At 43.4% G+C, this 25,820-nt stretch overlaps 1 protein-coding gene across 4 annotated transcripts in view; it reads right to left on the bottom strand.

Annotated features, from left to right (window-relative positions):
• The window catches only part of USP4 (ubiquitin specific peptidase 4), a 46,696-nt gene that overhangs the window by 10,027 nt on the left and 10,849 nt on the right, over window positions 1-25,820 (bottom strand). Inside the window, exons 7-14 of one of the 4 annotated variants that reach the window (XM_035571826.2) lie at window positions 22,850-22,993; window positions 22,104-22,221; window positions 20,993-21,166; window positions 18,986-19,144; window positions 16,523-16,747; window positions 13,945-14,028; window positions 13,133-13,227; window positions 536-727 (exon numbers count right to left, since the gene is read on the bottom strand). In XM_035571826.2, coding sequence (XP_035427719.1) covers window positions 536-727; window positions 13,133-13,227; window positions 13,945-14,028; window positions 16,523-16,747; window positions 18,986-19,144; window positions 20,993-21,166; window positions 22,104-22,221; window positions 22,850-22,993 — 1,191 coding nt within the window. Of the gene's footprint in view, window positions 1-535; window positions 728-6,444; window positions 6,538-13,132; window positions 13,228-13,944; window positions 14,029-16,522; window positions 16,748-18,985; window positions 19,145-20,992; window positions 21,167-22,103; window positions 22,222-22,849; window positions 22,994-25,639; window positions 25,699-25,820 lie in introns of those variants that run through there. The other 3 variants (XM_050712824.1, XM_035571827.2, XM_035571832.2) reach the window with 3 other exon arrangements.

Below are 25,820 nucleotides of genomic sequence, written 5' to 3'. Positions count from 1 at the left end.
ACCATAACGAAGCTGTACATCAGAACAACTGCACTCTCTCCACCACCAGTAATAACAGTCCCTGCCATCCAATTCCCCTCAGCAAACCAGCATCCACACACTGGGAGCTCTCAGAGTCAAACAAAAAATTCAGTAAGTTTATGTTTTCACTGCTTGTACCAAGTTTTACAGGTAGAAGTAACAAAAATAAGTCACAGTGACCCATCAAAGGGGATACAGGAGAGCCCTCAAAACATTTCCCAAGTTGTGCTCCTGATGTGTTTTGCAACACCAAGCAGGTAACTTCTGTTGGGACCACCACCGGTATCATCATCATCATCTCACAGCCCCCGCTTCTACAGAGCCCAGAAAACCAGGACCTTGAGATGCCCTCGTGGCCTCCAGACACTTACATAATCCAAGTGCTGGCTGGTATTCCACAAACAGATCAAGGAAGAAAAATTCCCACGAAAAAGGATTCAGTGATCTTATTGCAGTCTAACTCAATAAGGAAACCCTAGAATTCTGCACAGGTATAGACGTAGACGTGGCTTACCTGATCTGCTCCAAAACTACAACGTACAAGTGATCCACAGTGAGCTTGTGTTTCGGCACAGATATCAGCAGCGGCTGCCCAAACAGAACGGTGCCTGAAGTATTGCTGGATTGCCTCACTGTCTTTTCCCGAAAGTAAACGGAGAGAGTAACATACTCTGAGCCATCCTCACTTGGCTTGCAAACTTCGTATCTGTTTGAAAGACAGGTATTTCCACAAGTTATTTGTACTGCCGAGAAGCACTGCAGGTAGAACCAGTATTAACTCAGTCCAACAACAACTCTCTCCACCATGTTCTGCTGAGAAGGGCAAAAAGGGTTGTATTCCGTGCCTTCGTGCCAAAGATACGTTTCCTGAACACTTCCCACGGCCCACAATGGCACAGGATACGTACCTGCAATTTACTCTGCTGTCACCTTCCCTCTGCCTTTACCTCCTATATTTACATCCATATTGTCACTCGTGTCCCCAAACACTACTCTGACAACTAGATGTTGTTTCAACCAAACCACGGAATCGGTGAAAAATACTAACTGAACTTTTAAATCCCTGAAACAGTGTTTGTTCTGTCTAGAGACAGAAATCCTCTCAATACCTTGGGTCTTGCACTCCCCCAGCCTCTTGTACAGTTAATAGCCTGGGCTCACACCACCGACCAGCCAATGCTTCAGGAAACCAAGGGTTGGGAAACATTTGCTTTACAGAAAGATCCAAGGGCTGTAAACACAACAAAAACATTCTGGAAGAAACTGGTGGGGAACGTGAAACTTAAGGGCAGCCTTGGTTGCAGTGATCATGAAATGGGGGAGTTTTGTATTCAGAGGGCAGCAAAGAGGGAGCACAGCAAGCTCGCTACCCTGGACTTTGGGGGAACACTTTGGCCTCTTCAAGGGTCTGCTTGGCAGAATACCATGGGACAAAGCCCTGGAGGGAAGGGAAGCCCAAGAAAGCTGGTTGATATTCAAGGATCACCTCCTTCAAACTCAGGAGCAATGCATCCCAACAAAGAGGAAGCCAGGCAAAAACAGCAGGAGGCCTGCATGGATGAACAAGGAGCTCCTGGTGAAACTCCATCACAAAAAGAAAGCATGCAGACAGTGGAAGCAAGGACAGGCAATCTGGGAAGAATACAGAGACACTGTGTGAGCAGCCAGGGATCAGGTTAGGAAAGCTAAAGCCCAGACAGAATTGAATCTGGCCAGGGACATCAAGGGCAACAAGAGAGGCTTGTACAAGTACATCACTGATAAAGGAAGATTGATAAAGGGAAATTGTGGGCCCTCTCCGGAAGGGTTACCCAGGACTCAGAGAAGGCTGAGGTACTCAGTGACTTTTTGCCTCAGTCTTCATTGGCAAGTGCTCTAGCCACACAGCCCAGGGGGCAGAAGGCAAAGACAGGGGAACTGGAGAATGAAGAACCACTTCACCGTAGGAGAAGACCAGGTCTGAGACCATCTAAGGAACCTGAAAGTGCACAGGTCCATGGGACCCGATGAGACGCATCTGCAAGTCCTGAGGGAACTGGCGGATGTAGTTGCTAAGCCTCTCTCCGTCACATTTAAGAAGCTGTGGCAGTCCGGTGAAGTTCCCAGTGACTGGAAGAAGGGAAACAATCCCCATTTTAAAAAGGGAGAAAAGGAAGACCCAGGGAACTACAGGCCAGTCAGTCTCACCTCTGTGCCCGGCAAGATCATGGAGCAGATCCTCCTGGAAACTCTGCTAAGGTCCATGGAAAACAAGGAGGCGACTGGTGACAGCCAACAGGGCTTCACTAAGGGCAGATCGTGCCTGAAAAATCTGGTGGCCTTCTACCATGGGGTTACGGCATTCACAGATAAGGGAAGAGCAGCTGATGTGGCCGACCTGGTCTTGTACAAAGCATTTGACACTGTCCCCCATGACATCCTTGTCTCTGAACTGGAGAGATGTGGATTGGATGGATGGACCAGTCAGCAGATAAGGAACCGTCCGGATAGTTGCACTCAGAGAGTTGCAGTCAACAGCTCAATGTCCAAGTGGAAACCAGTGACAGAATTCCTCAGGGGCTGGAATTGGGAGCGGCAGTATTTAACACCTTGGCTGGGAGTATGTACGGTGAAATTGAGTGCGCCCTCAGCGAGTTTGCCAATGACACCAAGCTGTGAGGTGTGGTCAGCACACTGGAGGGAAGGGATGCCTTCCAGAGGGATCTGGATAGGCTCAAGAGGTGGGCCTGGGCGAAACTCATGAGGTTCAGCAAGGCCAAGTGCAAGAACCTGCATCTGGGCTGGGGCAGTGCCGAGCAGGAATACAGGCTGGGCAACAAGAGATAAAGAGCAGCCTTGCAGAGAAGAACTTGACAGTGCTGGTAGACAAAAACCTGAATACGAGCTAGCAATGTGCCCTTGCAGCTCAGAAAGCCAACCCTATCCTGAGCTGCACCAAAATCACCATGGCCAGCAGGGCAAGGGAGGGGATTGTCCCCCTCTGCTCTTGTGAGACCCCACCTGGAGCCCTGCGCTCAGCTCTGGGGCCCCCAGCACAAGGAGGACAGGGACATACTACAGTGAGTCCAGAGGAGGACCACAGAGACAGACAAGGGGCTGGAGCACCTCTCCTATGAAGACAGGCTGAGGGAGCTGGGGCTGTTCAGCCTGGAGAAGAGAAGGCCCCGGGGAGACCTCCCAGCAGCCTGCCCGTGCCTAACAGCAGCTACGGGAAAGCTGGGGAGGCACTCGTTGTCAGACGGTGTGGTGATAGGATAAGGAGTAATGGCTTTAAACTAAAAGAGGGTAGGTTTAGATGAGATACAAGGAAGAAATCCTTCACTCAGAGGGCGGTGAGGCCTTGGCCCAGGCTGCCCAGGGGAGCTGTGGGTGCCCCATCCCTGGCAGTGCCCAAGGCCAGGCTGGATGGGGCTGGGGGCAGCCTGGGCTAGAGGGAGGTGTCCCTGCCCATGGCAGGGTGGGTGGAATTAGATGATCTTTACAGTCCCTTCCAACCCAAATCATCCTGTGATTCTATGAAAACAAACGGTTCCAGAGAGCAGTGAGAAAACAGACACAGCTTGTGCTACTGGGTAAAACAGCACCATCAGATACTCGCTTTTATAAGTGTCAAAAAAACTACATGGCCCAACACTATTGCATTTTTCACCCCGATGTGTCTTCTGAGACTATTCATTAGAAAATATTTATGAGATCTCAGGAATGCCAAGTCATACTGCTCTTTAACTTGGTGAGTCACCTGTCCCAGGCTTATATTTCTTTTTTCATTAAAACTGAAAAGTTTTTTCAGAAAAGAAAAAAAATATTTCCTGAAAAGATGCCACTAAACATGACCACAATCACATATCTGGACATACCAACTCTCAACAGCTCTCTTACATCAGAGAAGCCACTTTCTTTCTCTCGAGAGCCAAGAAACAGATTTTTGCTCCTGTGTTCAGAAGACCCTTGCAGGGCAGGGAGTGGAACAATTTCAGAGTTGCAGTTCTACTTCATTCTATTAAGAAAAAAAGTCTTGATCCCAGCTTGAAGCCTGCCCTGAGTCTATGTATGTCAGTAGAAAGCATGAAGAAAAATACCCCTTCAGAGAGTTTCATCCCAGCCTCCAGGAGCACTAGCGATTAGCATAGCCCTCCAAGAGCAAGTGTGCATATGACAATCCAATGACAATGACTGCTGAGGTTTTCTACGCTATCGATGCTATTCAGTTAACCAACAGCACTGGATACAGTTTGCACCTTCTGAAGTTTCCTGAGAAACAGCACCACAAAGAGTTGAATTATTTTACTTAGTGCTGTTTAAATAACAGAAGACCATAATACTCAGAGTATCACCGATGATTAACTCCAGGTCCTATGAGACCCTTAGGCTGGTCTCCTACAAAACAGACCAGTACACAACATGCCCAAGATGTACACGTTCCTCAGCATTCTGGTGACTGCCTCTCACACCACCTACACTGCTGATTAAAGCAGCCCCCATTTACACTCCATCCTCACGCAGGTCCTGTACGAAATCCTGCCTCTGTGACGGAACAGATGGGAAACGATGAAAAGCTAAGTATTACCCACACACAGGCATCATCCACCACAAACAGCCAGCATGCTGTACCCTTACAACACTCCTCAAGAGAGCGTCTTGCAAACTTCTTACTAGAACATCCCAGCTTGGTTACTCGAGTGCCCCTCTACCTACTCCGCTGCAGAACGGCTGTTATTCTAGTATTAGAGGCAGATGTATCAGAATCAGGATCACTTTTTGAATCTCTTCGAGTACTTCAAAATCAATTAAAGAAATTAAGAAAATACTTTTTCCATATTTTAAGGAAGCCTACAGAGCTGATACAGGGAATTAGATGACAATGAACTGTACTTCTGTACCCTAGAACTCGATTGAAATAATAGAAGATAAAGATGACACTACACCAGATTACACAACATGGTTTTATAAACCAGCCATCTGCTCACCAGCTACCACACTGAACGTTCCCTTTATAACTCATGACAGCTGTTTACAGATGTTTTTCAGTGAAGCACCAGCAAACAGGGATGGCCTTGACCAGCCTTCAACCTTACAAAAGAGCACCAGGAAGCTTCAGGCTTGTGGTTACTATTCAGAAAGGAGGCACCGAGCAATGAAGTAGCTAACTTTTGATCCTTTGCAAATTAACATTAAGCAAGAGCACAGGAACATGAAAAACTACAGGAAAGACAAGGCAGGGCAATGTGAAAGGGCACTACAAGCAGAAGACAGTCTCAGCTAAATGCCAGGGTAATATATCTATCACAGATACCTATCTATCACATACCTACCCCCACACACTACAGTGTGTTATTCAAACATTCCCTCCAGAGCACTGGGATGTAACACTAAATACAGCTGGAAAACACTGCGTGGGTCACAGGTCAGTACATAGCAACAACCAAGAAAACAAGCATATTTTGTAAGTGAACAGAGAAGGGTAGAAAAAATGCTACTGAAGAAGCTGACAAACAGATCCACCCAAACAGGATTACCATTCCACATCAACCCGGACATGCTGCTGTGAAGTTACAGTATTTTCAGAAGTTGACAATAAGAATGAACAGAGGCCTAGAAAAAAAGACTGAGTGAAAACAGCACGTATTCTATCTCTTCTGGGAAATGGAGATACTCCCAATCTGTTTACTTTCTTTCATAACATGAGAATAAACACAATCGAGTGAACTAGGAGATATGAAACTGAAAGTAAAACATTTTTAGACAACAGGTAGATTGCCCTTTAGAAGTCTGTCACAGGATTTTACAAGTCGTGCAGAGGAGCAGGATTAAAAAGGATGAGGGTACTCTACCAGTAAGATTTTTCTAAAGGTTAAAGAACACAAACACATACTGGAAGGGATACAAACTCTTGTAAACAAGCAAACAACTGAGAACAAGCTTCCTAGATTAGCTTGCTACAGTCTCACGCATTTTAGATTTCACACAAAACTACTGGACTAGCTGGTTTGCTGACCTAACAGTGCAATAACTGTTCTAGCTCTTCACAGTAACAAACTCGACCTTTTCGCAGCCAATCATGGTTTTCAAGACCACCTGAACATAAAACACAGCCTATTGTAAGAGAAGGCAAAAAACACGGTACGTATGGCAAACCAAATATGTTTTATTAAACTATGCAGCTTTGATAGGTTAAAGGTGACCTGCAAATCAATTTGTGCAACTTTCATCCGTGTAAGCAATACATGTTGCATTATATGCTCCATTAGCCAGGCTAAGAGAACAGGGAGATCTGGTTTATCAATCGAAACATTTTTCTTCTTAGGTCTTAGGAACTAAGAAGAAATACTAAGAACTGTGCCCATAGAGCAGTGGGCCATGGAGTCTGCTTTCCAGTAGCACTTACCTGACCCCTTGTAGGCCGGCTCCGAGCTCCAGCGGGATCCCTGGGTGATGTGATATCACCAGCATGGTGCATGCGGGGTGTTACATTGGAGCGGGAGCCGGAGGTCCTAGTGGGGCTGCACTTCATGGAACCTAAGAAAAAGAAATAGTAAGCGTTTTGGTTATGTGCTGAATGCTGCTCTCTGCTTAGCCTGGAGAATGAGAGCATTCAGCACAAACACTGAAATGATTTTGTCAAATTGATTTGCAGACCACCTTTTCATGAGTGACTTTCTGGTCATTTGCCACAGAACTCCCTGTCCTCTCACAGTACCACCATGACTGCAGACAAACGTTTACAATGCTGCAATAAGTGGGCTAGTCCCACTGTTCTTTGGCTGCACAGCTCCATGTGTCATGCCAGCAACCTTCCTTATATCAAACCCCTCTATTTCAGCAAGTACCTTACCTCTTCTCTGATGCTAAATATTAATAACTCTGCCATCAGGACTATACTACGTTTCCAAGCCTATCACGAAGAGAAAGAGATGAGTACAAGGCCCTGTGATAGAATGGGCTTGGAGAATTCTAGTCCCAAATCCCTCTCCACTGGAGAACAAAAAAACCAACATTGTTGTCCTCTTGTGTAAATGGAGTCAGATTCATTTTGGAATGCTTATCACTTTGGAAGTCCAGTAGCAATTCATTTTTCTTTTTTTTTTTTTTTTTTTAGAGGTTTTACTATCAGAGAGCATAACAGGTAATATACCATGAGAATCAATAAAACAGAAACATCAGCTGAAAGGAAAAATACATCTTAGCCATCCAGTATCAATTAAAAAAAATTACTGTCCATTCAGCTTAAACTCCAAATGGAGTCCAAGGGCACTCTTCTTCCTCCTCCCAACACTTTAGCAGAACATGAAAATTCATAGTGCAAGTCTCAAAACAGCCCATGTGCACTGCAAAGTCACAGAAAGTTGACGACCTCCCTATCTTGAGTGAAAACAGGAAAAAATACAGCTTTGTGACCACTAAAATCACTTTTAAAAGGTGCAAGTTCAATATTCTGTACATCCCATGTACTGCATATTTCACAAATATTGTTTCAACAGTGCAGTCCAGACTAAAATGCCTGTGCCAACAGGCCTCTTCCTTTGTCAAGCCAACTTTAAGTAAAACAGAGTACATCCCAGCTACGACACTGTTCCTGCTCCATGCTCTGCAGGTTCCTGCTCAGTGATATTTTTAAGCAAAACATTTCAAGGAAAGACATTCTGCTCAGTAACCACCTAACAGAGGGACCTAAATTCAAAGGTAAGTCATAGCAGACGCTGGTGCCAAAAGCAAGACACCAAAAATTCTAACAGTAGTACTGTCATTTTTTATTTTTAAAAATGAAACTAGCAAACAAACAGTGTCGGGGCACAGACCTACGGTACTAGATGTTTGAACTAAGATTAGAGTGTTAGATTTGGAACTGAATTTTGAACTGAGATGTGTGTTGCCCGCTGGCTAGCGCACTATACTCAAGAATCAGAAGTCTGTCGAAGCAACAGGGATATCGTTTTCACATGCAAGCTCTGGTTTGCCTACTGCTTTCAGTGAAACAAACCTGGAGAAAATACTGCCAGAGACTGACCATTTACACTGAAACTTCACAGTCCTGAGTCAACTTAAGAGTGGTAGTTAACAGCCTCAATTTCTATACCAAGGTATTTGTAAGAAGTAATTCCATGAAATCATTCTCCAGCTAGGAAAGAACAGCCTTGCTCCTTCTGCTCAGCTGACGGCAGCTTGTCTTCTCCTGCACAAGCCCAGCAGGAACAGATGTAAAATACAAACCCAGCAAAATCAAAGTGAAAGACCTTCTGCTGGACTCTGTCTGGCAACCTCTTCAGATGGAGACAAGGAGAGGAAGGCACGAGACAAACCCACTTTGGATGCAGCTTCTTGTGAAATCGGAGCCTTGGGGCCCCACAGCTCCCAGTTACTGCATACTCGTCCTTTGCGTTCTTTGCTTACGTTCTAGCAAACAACCACAGACAGTTACTAACACCACCTTGTTTTGCTTTTTTCAGTGGAAGGGAGGAGTACTTTTCAAATGAGGAAAATATTACACAATTAAAAAAGATTATTCAAACTCTGGTGGGAGGCAGGGAAGGGTGCTGCCTTCAGTTTATCACAGCTTTTCTCATAATTCCCTTGGCATGGAGATAAGGAAGGAACAAATGAAGAGACCTGTGAGAACACCCAGCAAAATACTTAAGAAAAAAAATACACAAAGGACCCACTGATCAGTTTGCAATTTTTAAATATAAGTTTCTGAAATGTACATCTAAGAACCTATTTCTGAACATGCTGTACTGATTAAACTCTATTTTGAATTGCTTGGTTACTTGCACTTTGTTTTCTTGCCAGTGAAAGGAACTTTCCATCTAACTTCAATGACTTCAAACATAGTGATGAGATGTACACGTTACAATTTGCCAACAAGGAAGTCTTGCCACTGGACGTTAGTCGAAAACAAGAACAGATAGTCAGCACATAAAAGGGACAAGGAGGTGCAGGGATCAGTGAAACATCAATTCAGAAAGAGGTTGAGTATCTGTGACAGTGAATATCACAAATTTAAGTACAGTAGACTTTTTGATTCTAGAAAATATCCTTAATGTAAACCACAAACAAGTCCATGGTCCTCAACAGTCATATCCTGGATTGCATATACCACCCTAGGTTAACATTTAGTACCTAAAAACACACGATGTAAAAGATACCAGGATTATCAGATCTCTCTCTAGTTGATTTTTCCCCAAATGAAAGCTAATGTACTTCTCACTCAGGTTTGCTGAACTGCAGGCACAATGTCCTAAGATGGTGCAGATTTCCCATTTGATTTGTAACAGAAGTTATTAATGTTAAAAATCTCATATTTTCTGTTACTCTTGTTATTACATGAGGAACTTCAGTGATTCTTAGGAAACTCTTAGGAAAAATAGTGTTTTCAAAACATGGTAGACAAACAGCTTAACAGAGTTTTTCTTCCTTGCATATAAATCAATTGTTATCTCCTCAGGCCAGTTTGACACTACAGAACGCTTTCTTAGAAGTTTATTTTGTGGTAATATACTCTTGTAAATGTACTGCTAAAAAGCACTTGATGGGTTAGCATGATTGGTTGAATAGTGATCTTTTAATTGTGGATTTTAGGTGAAACTGCTGCAGTTGTAAAAACATTACACCTACTTTCTAATAGAAGGCAGCTGCTCCCCTTATTAATCAACGCAAAGATAGTTTTCTTTCAGGAACAGAAGAGATACATTATACAGTGTAGACAGGATATACACCCAACTACATCGCCACTCAGCCCAAGAGAATCTTTTCCAAGCTAAAGGTTTTGTGGACTACGAAGATGCACAGAGCCATGCTTCAAGTCCTAAGATGCAAAAGTCTTTGCATCACTTCTCTGAAGAGCTAGCCTTAATTTAAGCCCAAAGAACAAAATACTTTTACTGGGCACTCAAGTCTTCTTCACTGACTTGAGAGAAATAAACTATTTCTCAGCTATAGGTAATTTCAATTACATACTTCTGATTTCAAGTGTAAAAAGTTTGCTCTTTACAGGTGGAAGAACTGAAAGACTTGAGATATTTGGAAATATTTCTCATTCCCCCGTTTAATAAACAGCAAGATGTTTGCATATAATGAAAGCAGGTAAATAAATTGCTAGATATCAGAAAACCTTGAGGTTATCAGCAGCAATCTGAACATAGGCCACCTGATGTCTCACTCATTAGTGAAGCATCACGCAGCACCTTCAGGAAGGCTGTAAACACTTTGCAGTCCCTGTTGATAACTTCTACCAGAAGCGTATCACTAGGACTACAGACTGAGGAGCAGCTGGGAAGTATTTGTTTAATCACACCCTGTCCCACTCTCGGGCCATTTCCCCATCTGTACCAGCACAGCGATGCACAGAGCAACACAGCACACTGGACAGGGACCTGACCCGTATCCTGATCTAGCTCATCCTCTAGTTCCACAGTTCTGCCAGCACAACTAAGGCAAATGAATGCTGAGTGCTACCCAACCAGCACATGGGGTACAAGCTATTTTCTTGCTTAGAACATAACATGCAGGAAATTTTAGGAACGCTAAACCAACGAGCCTAGAAGGAACAAAGTAACCCAACAACACAAGAGGAATAAATGGGGCCGCTTGTGTGCTGGTTTTGGAGAAGAGGCCCACAAAGAAAATTCACATTTCAGTGCCAGAGTCCAACCCCAAGAAGAACAGTAGTGACAGGTACAAGTCAGCTGCATGTGCTTCTGATCTAAAAAAAGCAAGCAGGTAACCCATGGAAGTCCCAGAAGTGAAGGAAAATGCCAAAGGGTCGCCAGTATGTCAGCTGGAAGTGCCAGGGCAGGTTCTACAAAAGAGTCCTCTAGCTGGTATTAAATCATCCTTTCTGCAAGAAGCAGGAGGAAGAAATGCAACTCCATGGCTATGAGTAAATTTCTCAATGGAAAATATGTTTTGAAGCCAGTAGGATAAAAATATTCACATTACTTTGGAAGCGATTCACATTTTGGTAACAATGTACCAAGTCCAAGCAGAGAAGATTAGCTCTCCAAAAGCAACTCAGATCATACTCATAGCCCTTAAGTTTACGATTTAGAAAGCTTCAACTTATACATGACAGTTTCAACTTGCTGAAGAGCTCTTATTCAGAGATTTTCAGGGATTCCTCAGGACACGAGCTACATGTAAAGAAAAAATAAAAACGTTTCCTAAAGAAAAACTAAAGAAGATCTTAGTTTCTTAACACAAAAGATATTAAAAATACACAGCACATACATTAAAAAGGTCACCTTCAGCATGTTCTTAGTGTCATCACTTTGGAAGAGCTCAATGAAAAAAATAAATGTATCTATTCTTAATTTCAACTGAATCCTTTCTGTGACAATTTTCAAAGATTCAAAGTTCCTGCCAGTGCCACTACATTCCCACCACCTTCACACCTCAAGTTCTACAAGGCAGTAATAGCAGAAGGGTAAAAATCACTAAAGAATCACTTGGAACTGCAGATCAGAAATCGCACGTTGAAGACCTACTTTGATTGTTCCCCATCACCACCCTGTAAGGATCTTACCACAGAACTGATGTACCGTCACTCTCTCATGTATCCTTAATTAAGTGATTATATGAAGAGTTTTGCATGTTATGAACAAGTGCTTCTCTGTCATGTTTTGGTACTTCCTTTCAGTAAAAAGGCTGGGTTTTAGTACACAATTTTACATTACTTTTTCTTGGTGGTATCATCCCTTCAAGTAGTTCTGCTGCACAACTTTCTCCTAATTCCCACTCCGGTGCCTGCCTGGCTGCTTGTTTTGCCCCATAGTGCAGCAGACATCTTAAGAGGGTTACGTGGAAAAATAGGATTAGCAAAGTTTCCTCCTGCTGCCTCTCCCCTTTCTTGTAGTGTTATTTTTAGCCCAGGTCAGTTCACTGCTGTGACTCACACGCAGCATGACCTCATTTACTGTTACGCCTGCACAGAAGGAAACGGTCACTGCAAAGAACGGGGCTGCAGTTGAGCTCGTGCTTCCTCAGCAACCCAGGAGCAGAGCTAATGAAGACATTAGTTTTCTGTGGGGGACTATGCAACAGATTACTCACATAAGAAAATTCTTTTGTTGCAATTACCAAGTTCCTCAAAGTTACAGAAACAATCCCAAGGGGCAGCTGGGAGATTCTCCGTGCTGGACTTCGGAAAGAGCACTGTAACATTACATTTGTGTTTTCTACATTGTATGAGCTTTGGAGAAAGGCTCGATTGCAACCTAATGCCTTACAGTATCGTAACAAAATGGATTTCACAGACACCAAATGTCCTTCCAAGGCACCCTAACCAGCCTCACCTTCAGCTGTCATTGCAGAAACCAACCGGTACGACAAGGACTTCCAGAAACAATCAGCCACTCCTTCTCAGCAGCGGTCACAGCGGATGGCACAACAGAACAGCACCGAGCAGAATGTCACCGCACTCCACTCGGTGCAAGGTACACGTTGTGCCAGAGTATGTTAGTGCAGGGCTTCAGACCAGCAGAATTTTTTAGAAACAGCATTGTTGCTCTGGAATACTCTCAAGTGAGAAAGACAGGACTTCTTATGAAGGTCTGAATTGGACCTCACAAGCTCCAGGTTCAGCTACTAGCCCCCAGAGTCTGTTTTACATTTCTCATGCACTATTTTCCATTGCTCAGCTGCAGCAGAGGAACACTACTTTTGCTCTCCTCCCAGATAGCTAAGTCATCTCATTCACCACATGTATACCAAACAACAAGCACAACCAAATCCTCAGCTTCACTGGAGTCACTTGTAACCCCTGAGGGGAGTCTACACGGTCCTCTGCAGTCAGACACAAAAAACTGAGTAAGCACCAGTCAGGAGTCTATCAAAAACTCCAGTCACAGTTAGCTGGGTGCTGTAACAACTGCATCGGTGTTATGAGAGGCACAGTGCAACAGCTTAGACTTGATGCTATTCTAACATCACTTCCAAGGCTTTGAACTGATTTGGAGCATGAAGTTAGAAGCTTGAGGCACAAAAGTAGGAGCCATGTGGAAAGGGTCTACACGAAGGCTTAGGTTTTGAGAAAAACGAAAGGTTCAGGTCTTATATTCTGAAACTGAAGCAAATGTTCTGTAACATTCTTTGCATCATGGCATCTTCCCACTTTACTCACACAAAGATGTCGTCTTTTGGCATGATATGATTTAAACCTTCATCCATTTGGAAGATTTTGTGGAATCGATGATTATACACGTCTGTCACCACCATCTAGAACAGCAAGTGATATTTGCAAAGAGATTATAATAAATATTTACATAAACTTAGGCAAACTAAATTCAAGCAACAGTTTATTCATTCTTGTTGTGATTTTTCAGCATATCTATTATCAGTACTCTGCTTTCTATAAAAGCACCAGCAGCTAATCAGCTGTATTCATTAAGATGGATCAGAAAAACAAAGCAAGCAACAGATTGATTTTACAGAGGTATCAGGGAGATGCAGTTCCTACAGCTGCTAATCAGGCTGGTAGAAACAACAGCACAAATCTCAACATCAGAGTGACAACAGGCTATGATTTTAAGCAGAGATCACTCACATCTGTAATTAACTGACATAAAATGAAGTGCTACGCTAGCATCCTGAAAACATTCCCCATCACCTATGAAATCATTCACTTTATGAAAACCTCACCTGATCCCTTTGTTACCAAAAGGATGTCCAACAGGAGGTGGACCCAAAACAGACTGAGCATCTCACATTACTAAGAAACTACACTGTCAGAAATGCTGGAGTGAATAGAATACACAGACATTTAATGATTTATTTTATTTTACAGTTAAAAACTGCATTCAAACTTCTAATGGAATAATGACAGAAACATATGACTACGCTTATTAGCCATTTAAAAGCTAACTAAGACACCAAAATGCTTCGAGGAAAAAAAAAAACGTTTATCAAAATCACTATGTTAGAATTTTTCCTTACATTTTCTGCAGGAACCCCAGAAATTTTGGAGAGTGATTCACACAGATCTGAGATGGCCCCCATCATTGGCACCACGACCCGGTACTAGAAACAAAGATAACATCATGCTTACACAACGCAAAATAAACCCATGTAAGGCAGAGGGCAAGACAATGGATACAAAACTTCAAATTTGTAGGAGTTCTGCTGAAGTTAAGGTCACAGACACACACATTAAGGTTTTCTGGATTTCAGCTCTACCTTACAAAGCCAGGATTTGGAGGCAACAAAAGAGCCTTAAACAGCTGGCCTCCTGCTTTGGTAAGGCTTAATTGTAGCATAACACACACACACAAAAATACAAAAAAAGCACACATGACAACCTGCTGAGTAGATAACCCTGCTGGGTTATTTTATGTATTTAGAAAAAAAAATCCTATAGCCATTCTTCCCTGATCTTGAAAAGCAGGATGGCAAACTCGTGTGTACTGCATATGAGAATGGATCTCCCTGAGCAGATCAGATGACTCAAGCTTGCAGTTGACTGGAAACATCATCTGCACCAAGTGTAGCTTACTTCTTTTAAAAGCTCTGTTCTGGACAAACTCAGAGCTCACCCAGCATAGGACACACGGGGCGCTACACCGCACTGGGTCTGGCGAGGATGTAGTTAATCTTCCTCATAGCAGCCTACGTGATGCCATGCTTTGAATTGGTGGCTAAAACAATGCTGATATCACACTAACGTTTTAGCCACTGCTGAGCAGTGTCAAGGCTGTCTCTTTCTCCCCGCTCTGCCCTCGCAGCAGATAGGCTGGGAGTGGGCAAGAAGCCAGGAGGGGACGCAGCCAGGACAGTTGTCCCAAACCGGCCAAAGGGCTATTCCACACTTACAACCTGATGCTCAGCAAAAATAATTGCGTTAGAGACAGAAGGGGTGATTTGGGCAATGGCTCGCTTGTGGGAGGTGGTGAGTGATCTCCTTTGTGTTATTTGTGTCATCATCCCCACTTCCCCTTCATCTATTAAACTGTGCTTTTGTTCTTCCTGTTCTTCTCCCTTCCCATTCAGGGGAGGGTGTGGGGAGTGAGGTGCTGTGTGGGTGCTTGGCTGCTGGCCAGGGTCTGTACACCACATGCATGGAGCTACAAAAAGTAAGAGTGGCACAATTCAAGAAACCCTTCACCCTGTACAGCAGAAATATCTCGCCAGTCTGTAGGGAAGTGCCCTACCTCAGATGCTAAACTTTGGATAATCCACTGAGTCTGCTTTCAGTGCTCTGAACACTTCTCCGAAGACAGATACATGACCTTCTATAATGGCTAGCTGATGTTGTGCAAGCAGAAACGTGCATGAATGCCAAGATTTGGGTGCACCAGAATGCAGACACCTACAGCTTGATTTAGCAGGGCATCTTTTCTTCATCAAGGAACCGGTACTGTATGTTTTAGAGAAGGACTCAAAGGCACGGTAGTAGTTATAGACAGGCACACATTTAGAGAATCACGTGGAATACACTTGCCTTGACTAAAAGGAACTATGTATCATTATTATTCACTGGGATCTTCTCAGTTGTACTGTGTGCATATTCAACTGTGGCCGTAACAGGCTCTCAGTTCACTTTCTCCTAGCACAACCCATACGGTGTCACACACCAGAGGTGAGAGGTAGTGGTGCGTACCTCTGGCTTCTCAACTGGGAGATCACAAAACGCAAATAACTGCTTACAGGGAGACTGCAGGTGGGATGTGGAACAGGCACACGGCCAATTCGTCTAGAAGAGCTCCAATTACTGAAAGTTCAGTTTATCTTGATTCAAAGTAGAATTTATCCTTTCAACCTCTATGCCACCAGTAATCTTGCTCAGCTTCTCAATGAATCCCCCCTCTGTTCTTTCCCTTTATAAAGCCTTGGTGACAAGTGCAGCCGTCCTTGATTTCACAGTCGTACAAAAAGCAGGACGAAAATTCGTTGCTAATTCAGCCTACTGCATCTACCAACCCCCTCCCTGCCAGAATAACAGTGTATATACAAATCACAAATTTTAATGCACAACACATGCAAATATTGAAGGTTACTTCAGGTATGTGTGCGCTCACCAATAGGCCTATTTGAAAAAAAGGAGAAAAAACTTTAGTCTGGAAATGAGCAGGCTTTAAAAGCAATCAAGTCATTCTCCTCTCTTTTTTTGCAAAAGGGATTGGTTTTTTTTTTTTCAATTGTTTGAAACTGCAAGGCCTTACTCATTTAGAGTCAGAGAAGTTTCACCTGTACATTTTCCCAGGTACATTTTATATGAGGTAAACATGACGATGTAAACATATAACTGCCTTCAAAGAACAGCTTATCACACAGATGACCTCATCACAAGAAAAATTAAGCCACTTTCAGCTGACCCATGACCTTGGTCTCATGAATCGAGTTTTTAGAAAGCCTTTTGATTTCACACATTTAAATCCCGGTTTTCACAATTAAAAAAGGCCATCCCTCCTGACTCGAAGGCAGGCAGTGTCTTTTAGCTTACTTGAAATGTCTCAACTTTAAAGCTTAAGAGAAAGAGACTAAGATTAAAAAGAAATGCACGTTACTCATGCCTCACCTGGACAGGTCTGCGCTGTGGGTCTGCGTATACCAGGGTAACTTCCATGAGACGATCTCTCCTCAAAGGCAGTGGAAGGGTTAGGTAACAGAAGGGATCAAAGGTCACAGAAACTTTAGAGCACTTGGGACAAACAAGTGTAGATTTGAAGAGACCATGAAAAATATCCACAATGATAGAATCATTCCTCAGCCTATGGTTCTCCCAGGCCTCTTTTGCTACCACCTGTAAAAATAAAATCTTTCTCAACGACACTTCCAAGGCTCTGCAAGCACAGGGATCAAAGAAAATTCAGAAAGTTAATGCTGACAGATATACAGAGAAATTTCACAGACAGGGGGGTGGGGGGGCCTACCCTCTTTCCAGCCTAACGCACACGGATTTTTCTCAGTGAAACTAAGGCCTTGTGTTAAATCAAGTGTAATTCATCTGTTATAGCCAACTCACTTGGCCAGGTTTGCTTTGACGCAAGCAAAGCCAGAAGCATGAATGGAAGCAAGTGGACAGCGACAGGGTTACACGCTGCTCCTCAGAACAGAAAGCTGCTAGCTCTACTTTACCCCAGGAGGAATGGATTGATGTCCCCTGCTTTTAAAGGCAGCTGTGGTTACAGCTTCCAAGAAAATAGAGTTTTTCTTCGTGGAAGGGTCTATTACTTGACAATAGAGTATAAAAGACGACAAATTAAAACCCCTTGAAGACTTTCACAATACAACTTAAAAATTCCTCATGTAAGGACAACAAGTAACTAGCGTTTGTCTATTCGATGTGATTAGAGGCTCATCTTAATATAAGATTTTTAGGTTCCGGTACAATACTGTATTTTTTTATAGCGCATCTTCACTTTATCAAATGAAGTAAGTGCCACACACACCCCCTCCACAGTTACTGCCAGTAACCAGGATGCTGAGATGAGAACAGAGGAATTAGCTCCAGTAATTGCAGCAATACGGAAACACGGCAGAAACATTTGTGCACCTCCTACACCAAGAGAAATGGAAGTACCTAAATAAAATGAAGGCATGCTGGGCATCCTCTTCATCCCAAAACTATCACCATTTCTTGGAGGGAAAAAAAAGACTAAATATACTTCTTGTGTTGTTGCTACATGCACTGCATTACGCATGAAAAGGCAAAAAACATTATACTATTGCCAGTTAAGAGGAAAAAAACAAATATTTACAGACTTCCCAAAAATAATTGCTTTACCTGGCTTTTAACAGCTCCTAAAGCCTTACCCCACCCTAACAATACATTTACTCTGGACTCTGCATTTCTCAGTATGCTGCAGCCGTTTGTACCAGGGCAAGAGTTAAAAGCCTGATCAGGAGAATGTAATTTCACTTAAGGAAAGACATGGCACTACTGTGTGCCTCATTTTAATGTGAGCACGGTGTTTGGCAACTTCAGAGAAACAAAGAGGTGTTTGCGGAATGCTCGTGTACCTGTGTTGACAGAAGATAGAGAAAAAGGCAGATAGAAAAAATGAACATGAGATTTTTCAGGACTTTGTCAGGAAAATGGCATAAGAGACTAGTTTTCTGTATTTATGTAGCGTGGGTAACTGGAGCCCAACAGTGTAAAGTTGCTTTTACATCAGCGGACCCACTTCCACAACACCAGAAAGGAGGAAAAATCAAGTCAAGCCTCTGCAGGAGAGGCAGGTAGCTCACCAAATGTTACGTGATCAAGATCCACAGCAGTACCAAGTTACAGTGAATCAACTGCGCATAAAACTAAGTTCTCTCTTTGCTTTGCCTGGTGATTTCAAACACCCTGTTCAACCCAGGTTGACAGCTGATGGCTTACATTCACCTAGAGGCTGCAAGGGAGCACACCTGAGAAGTACGGCCTCTAAGTTCATTTTGCCTGGCATGCTGCTGTCTACCAGAACACCGCTTACAACCCGGTGCCCAGGACACTTATCCAGACACTTTCTTGAGAACCACCTGGGCAACTCCACTTAAGAAAATCCTCAGTTCCACCCAACGCCACATGCAAATAGGACCACTTGCACAGTAAGCATTTCCCTTAAATCGATGCAAAAGCTGCCGCCCAAACTACCTGGAGGAAACTACAGGGAGGAAGACAGTGGGCCTGAGTAGTCAAGAGACAACATTATGGTAATAACTGCAATCTTACATTTAGCTAACTGTTATGTCACAAGATCAATTTCCTTCCTTTTCACTGCAGAACTGTATCCGAATGGTACGGTGAGCACATCTTCCTGTCTGTCAGGAAGGACACTGATGTTCTGCTATAACACAGAGCAACAGCTATGTGCTGCAAGGTGTCATGAAGAACCGTATGGGCCACAAAGCATGGCATTCTCCCCTCCCAGCCACACTAGTAGGGAAGGTGTTTGTGCAGTCTGCGGACAGGAAGGCCAGCAAGCGTCACAAAACCCAGTTACGCTCCCTCAGAAGCACTGGATGCCCTATGCTCAAGTAAAGGGCACCATACCGAATCAGGTCTGCCATTAGCATCCTTCAGCTCCAAGTAGGGCTTCTTCTTCACTCTATTCAAATCCTCATGCAAACCATCCAGAAGAAAAGCCAACAGCTCCTGGGAATCTTGTTGCTGGTATCCTGAAAACTGAGGAGCAAACCGGCCAACCTGTGTCTGAAACATGACGCAAGAGTTAGAGGGGGGGGAATATAAGCTGTGTGTAAAACAAAGTGGAATAAAAACACGTCCTAGCTTTTGCAGAAATCAACCCTATGCTACCTTACATTAGTAGCAGACCCCAGTGAGCTGGATGCTAACAGAACAGAGGGTGCCAAGATAATATTCCAAACTATTTTCTACTTTATCCCCCAATGCTTGAGAGAGAAGAATGCATTTAGTGCTGTAACACTGGAAATCTAGACCATAGATGTTAATTTAGAACCTGCAAACAACCAGCACACAAAACTTACCTGCCTGATGCATTTTTTACTTTTAATTTCTTACAGAAGCCTACAGCTCCCACAATGCAGACTTGCTATACGACAGTAGCTTGAAGAAGCTGGACTTCAAGATTGGAAATACTTGCAGAAGATGCTTGTGAGCTAACACAATTGGCTTAGAATTAAGATTGAAATCAGTAGTCACCAGTAGACTATAGCTATTCTTTAAAAATTAAAAAAAGAGCTATGAAGCTCTAAGACATAACAGCCTGGGCAGCAAAAGCCAGGAACAGCACACCCAAATACATCCTCTGCTTCTTCACGCAGCACAACACTGCCCTTTAGTGTTCCTGCTTCCAAAAACAACAGCTTTTCCTGTGGCATCCCTTTCAACAACTAGCTGAAGGAGCGGTCTGTCCAAGTGCCCATCAGAAGTTTTCTCATGAACACACGGCATCCAACGTGCTTCCAGAGTTACGCTTAGAGCATTTTAACCACTCAAGATGACAACTGCAACAGAGCCCAGACTGAAGGGCTGAGACAAACACTGTCATTTATCTGCAACAATATTAGAAAGTCACAAGCAATACTGCTCTATGAAGTAAAAAGTAATGCTTATTCCAGTCTTAAATAAGAACAACCTACATTAAGACACTTTTACTGATGTCCGCTACTGTTCAGAGGATATATGCAGAATCAGAAGTTTACAGAACAACTTTAATAGCGGTAGATGTTGTGCGACTACCTCCAAGTCACGGATATTAAGGAACATCTTGTTGATGCATAACGACCTACAGCCCTACAGAGGACAATTTCTGTAGTCCATAAGACTTTTGCTCAAGGTCACAAAAGCATTTACCCTCAACTTCGAGACAGTACTACGCAAAACCTGAACAGCAACAGGGTGTACATTTACATTAAGATCAGCTCATTGTTTATTTTGTGCATTCAGGACATTATTCTTTCTCAGATTACTAAAATTGCACTTACAAACTCTTAATGTAGCTTGGATGCTTTCATTACGTCGTCGTGCAGTGCAGCATCTTCACATTATATTTAGAACAAAAGACTTTTTTTTCTTATGGGGGGAGTGTATACAACTGCTACATTCCAGTATTTTAGCTGAAAGCAGCTCTTTATGATGAAACATTAGGAACACTGAACCAATAAATAACGTGGCAGACACGGAAATGTATTTTACTTTCTACTTTATAAATTCCAGTTTTTAGATTTATAACTTGTACACCTCTTCTCACTACTTAAAATCACAGCTGGCAATTCACATTACCTTGCCTTGGTTTGTAGCAAAGATCATGTTGATACATCCAAAAACAACTCTCAGGTTAGAAGGTCATTTACTAAGTAAGGCACTTAACATTAAAAACAGTAGCCAATTCCAGGTTATGACATTACTCACTGACTTAAGTTCCTTCCCTCTATCCTGAAAAGCAGTTAATTAAAACATGAAATAACACTGAAGCAGTTCTGTTGTTACTGCTTTCAGGACACCAGAATTTGTGGAAGGCATGTGACCTTGTCTCTTCTGTCAAAGACTTATGCTACAAGAACACATAGTACTTACTTTAAACATACGTGGGGCCACGTGAGACTGTCTCCCAGACCAAATCTGTTTAATGAGCTCTGCATAGGCTTCTGCAATTTCTCCTCTCATCCCCAGGGGATTGTTCTGATTTATTTCAGCTTCGTATTTATCTTCCAGGAAATAGTCAGTCAGAGGAGGGGTATTGCTCAGACACTGAAGAAGTATTAAGGAAATGAATTTACTGCACAGGACAATAAATCTGCATGACAATGAAATAACAAACCCAACTTTCACATCTGAACATGTACTAAGTTATTAACAGATCAGTGAAACAGAGTTTGAGTACATACTTAGAAAAAAAAATCCAAAATCTATGAGGAGGGTGGGATACTGTAATCATTGCAACTCAGAACATTGCTGAAATAAGGAAGTAACCACACAACAGACCACGGCATTCAAAAGACTCATTTCTGAAATGCAGTTTCTCTTTGCAGATGCCTCACTGACTTCTCCGCTATACAGTGTTTGCCCACAAGTATAAGCCTTCTTTTTGGAAGAGTTTCTCCCAGTTCATCTAGCATAAGGCATATAAGGCTCAAGGCTCACTGGCCTGTAGCTCCCTGGTTCATCTTCAGAAATTTCTTCAAAACTAACATCATATTTGTCACCTTCTGCTCCTTTGGTGTGGAGTAATTTTATGCATGTATATAATACTACTGTAATTAATAGTTCAGCAAAGCAAATAGCTAGCAATCTTCTGGAAAAACAAACAAAAAAAATTTTCAGAAGAAAGCTATCTGCTCTTGCTGTTACATTCCTCCACATTTTGTTAATTTGTTCAGTAACTTCCACTGACGCTTCAATTTGAGAACATCTCAGTGTAACGCTGAAGTCCGACGCAACACTCACCACATCTGCAACAGACCCCAGAACTGTGTGCAATGGCCAGCATACTCATCTCACTAATGCTGCACACATTAAAACATTTTCCATGTCAGACCCTTTTTGCCTAAGCACTTTTTTTCTCATTCTAGTAGTGGTCTCTTCACTGAACCCTGTCAGAACAATTTCTTTCCACAGATTGTGACTCACAATTTCTGTGGGACTGTTCTTGTATTTAATTCTGAAGAGTGCTTCTCTCGTTTTTTACCTGTAATGCAGAATTCATGAAGCAGGTATTCCCAAGGTTACTGAGTCCACAAAGTCCAGGTTGTGACAGGGAAGCAGAGTCCTCGCAGTTGTAAGAGTTGCAGACAAATCCAGAACCTCTGAAAGAAAGAAAACACAATGAGTTACCCGGTCTCAATAATGTTGAAGACTCACACCAAATATGAGATAAAAATTGTTTAATGAAAGGCAGCAGCCTGCATGTTTCTGCTGCTTCAACACTGGATAACATTGGATATCAGGATCATGAGCTATACATGCTACCTTTGGAAACATTAATCACTACAGTCTATTATTAATTTATGCTTCATAAAACCTTAATTTCCTCTGTCTGCAAGTACACAGCACGCTATCCTAATGCGGCAAATCTAGTGTAAGAATCCATACGATGTATTGTAACAGCTAGCAACAAAATTTCAGTCTTTACCTGGAAAGGCTGCTAACACACTGGCAGGTGGAGAGAAGAATATAATCCTTTCCCTCGTATCCTCAATCCCCTCAAAATGGGGCTAAACCCTAGCAGTCAGTAACTATAAAACACGTACTGCTTTACCAAGTGAGCAGGGAACTGCAGAACCTAGTTGCCTCAAAAGCAAGGTTTGGTGACAGGTACACAAGAGAAGCAGAACTCCTCACAGGGCACCATTACACTCCTTTTCTATACAAGCAAGGATGCACAAGAGAATTCACACAAGGGACGAAGAAACAAAAGAACATTCCTGCTCTTACCCCCTGCCCAGGTGGGAGCTGTTCAGTCCATAGGAGTTACTGCTATCACCATTAGTAATGACAGAAGTGGCAGACACTGAGGAATAAGAACTTGCTGATGATTTTGAAGAGGTAGTAAAGTTTCTGCTAGTTGCAGTGCTTGATCTGGGAGAAAGGAAAAAGAAGTAGAAACAGTGCTACTACTTTTGTCTCCCCCCACACCACCTCCCACAAAACTCCAAGGACTTGCCACTTTACAGTTAGTCCCTCCACACAGACTTTACTGCTTTGATCTGTGTGATCACGTTTCCAAACACTTGTCTGGAACAGAAACATCAGAGAAAAGTATCAGAAGCAGGAGTAGCAATTCTTGCTTAAACCAAAATCTGGGTCCCTGACTGAAACAAGAATGTAATTCAGATGGCACAAGCGACAGGACAGCAAGATTTACGTTTACTCATAAACCACCATGAAACAAACAAAAATCCCAGTCTTAAGGCCACAAAACACTCGCCCCACATTAAACACCACAAAATAAGTCCTCCTCTACTTAAAACCCAGACCACCCACTCAAACAGAACAGTAATTAGCAAGAACTAGGGTGCTAGGGTGAGCATAAAGCATTTTGTTACTGAACCTAGTTGATACAAGCTCACCCCCTGGGTGCAAGGCACACCACCAGAGCAACATGCAGAGCACAGAGCAACCCTCAGCACACCGAAGGCTGGAGATACTGGAAGGGATGCACGAAACAAAGCTGTTTAGGAAGGCCTCAAAAAGGACCTCTGCTGTACAGGCCTACCTCAGAAATGAGAGGCAGTCCTCTCTCAGGAGACTGTCTGAACACCAGGAGCCTTTTTATCTGGGGAACAAACTCCCCCGGGGCCTCCAGACGCTGGATTCAGGCACTCTCTTATGCAGAGGTCAATGTATAAAACCAGAGGGAGGCAGTGGAATGATGACAACTATGAGGAACGTAGAGGTTTCTAGATGTGGCCACCATAAAAACCACCCAGGAATCTTCTGGTAGTTGCAGTTAGCAAATACTACAAGATGTCTAAACTAAACTTAGGAAATGACAGAGGGAATCTGGGCTGTGGCAATTTGGGCTGACAGAGAGGAGTTTTGGATTCCCTGAGCTGCTGAATATAAAAACGGAGGCATTGGTCAGCCTCACTTACCTGGTAGAAAACTGTTGGACTTTGGAAATGGGGGTAGAGGGAGGCTAAACAATGCTAAACAACAAAATCCCAGAGAGAAAACAGAAAAAGCTTAGATAGAAAAGTTCATAACTTTCAATCTATCCAGTTGAGTCCCAGACTAATCCACACAACTCCTCTCCCTGTCCAGAAAAGGACGGGAACACCATGTTAATAGAGACCTACAAGGCTCTAAAAATCAACAATGTTCTGTCACAGACAGCTTCAGCTCCACAAAAAGCAAAACCACAAGGATCAGAATAGTTTCTTTAAGCCTGAGTAATTTCTCTGTAGCAAGAGCTAACTGGGAAACCTTCATCCTCCCCATTTTTACCTAACCAAACACACGGAATTGACTGCAGAAAGGCCCAGGACACAACACCCCACACAGCAGTGCTAATTTAGGCACCCAAAACACAACAAGAAATGATGCCCTCGAGGTCTGACTCGTTCTTAAGGTGGCTCTGAGTCTCAAAGGATACAGACTAAACTCACATCTTCATACTCAGATGCTACTAAGAAAAAAGGACTGTGAAACCTTGGCAGAGCAAAAACAGAAAGACAACAAGCTGCAAGGGCCAAGAGGAGACAGAACAGCTGGAGGCCTTGCAAGTTTGGAAATAAAACATCAGCAAAAGAAATACAGACGGGCATAAGTTAAAACAGAAGCTTCCTGCTGAAAACGCTTGATGTGAGCCAGCAACGTGCTCTTGCAGCCCAGAAGGCCAACTGTACCCTGGGCTGCACCAGCAGCAGCGTGGCCAGCAGCATGAGGGAGGGGATTGTGCCCCTCTGCTCTGCTCTTGGGAGACCCCACCTGGAGCCCCGCATTCAGCTCTGGGGCCCCCAGTATAAGGAGGACAGTTAGAGCAAGTCCAGAAGAGGGTCACGAGGATGATCAGAGGGCCACAGCATGTCTCGTATGAGGAGAGACTGAGAATAAAACAGCTGAGCTGGCAAGGACCTCCAAAGATCATCTAGTCCAACTGCTTGGCCTCTTCAAGGCTAACCAAAAGGCAGAACACGTCAATGAGGGCATTAACCAAATGTCTCCTAACACCGACAGGCATGAGGCATCAACACCCTCACAGTAAATACATTTTTCCCAATGCGTGAACCCTCCCCGGGTACGGCTTTGTACTGGGGTTGTTTAGCCTAGAGAAGAGGAGGCTCCAGGGAGACCTTCCAGCAGCCTTCCAGTATCTAAAGAGAAAGCTGGAGAGGGTCTCTATCAGGGCAAGGGGTAACGGCTTTCAACTAAAAGAGGGTAGGTTTAGATTAGACACCAGGAAGAAATTCTTTACTGTGAAGGTGACGAGGCCTCGGCCCAGGCTGCCCAGAGGAGCTGGGGCTGCCCCAGCCCTGGCAGTGCCCCAGGCCAGGCTGGATGAGGCTGGGGGCAGCCTGGGCTGGTGGGAGGTGTTGTGCCTGTGGCAGAGGGTTGGAGTTCGACAGTCTTTGAGGTCCCTTCCAACCCAAACCATTCTGTAATTCTTTGATCTCACATCATGGTTTTAAAGTGGTTTTATTCAACCCAACAGATTACAGATAAACCGTTCAGATCATCAGTAACCTCTGAAGTCACAACAAACTTGCATTTCATTTTGCAGCATTGAGTATCCGGCTTCAGCTTCTTCTAGACATTGGTTTGTGCTCATCTCCATCTGCTACCTGTAGAGTTCCTCATTTAATTTCCATTTCTCGTACACCGCAGAAGCTTTTAAGCGTTCAAATAACCTTTTAATTTTCTCACTGGTATAATACTAACTTTTAAGTAGGCCAGTACAAATACC

Source organism: Cygnus atratus, chromosome 10, assembly GCF_013377495.2.
Source record: "Cygnus atratus isolate AKBS03 ecotype Queensland, Australia chromosome 10, CAtr_DNAZoo_HiC_assembly, whole genome shotgun sequence".
NCBI classification, from domain to species: domain Eukaryota; kingdom Metazoa; phylum Chordata; class Aves; order Anseriformes; family Anatidae; genus Cygnus; species Cygnus atratus.
The sequence above is the reverse complement of the archived record's forward strand: the minus strand, read 5'-3'. Positions and strand labels throughout refer to the sequence as shown.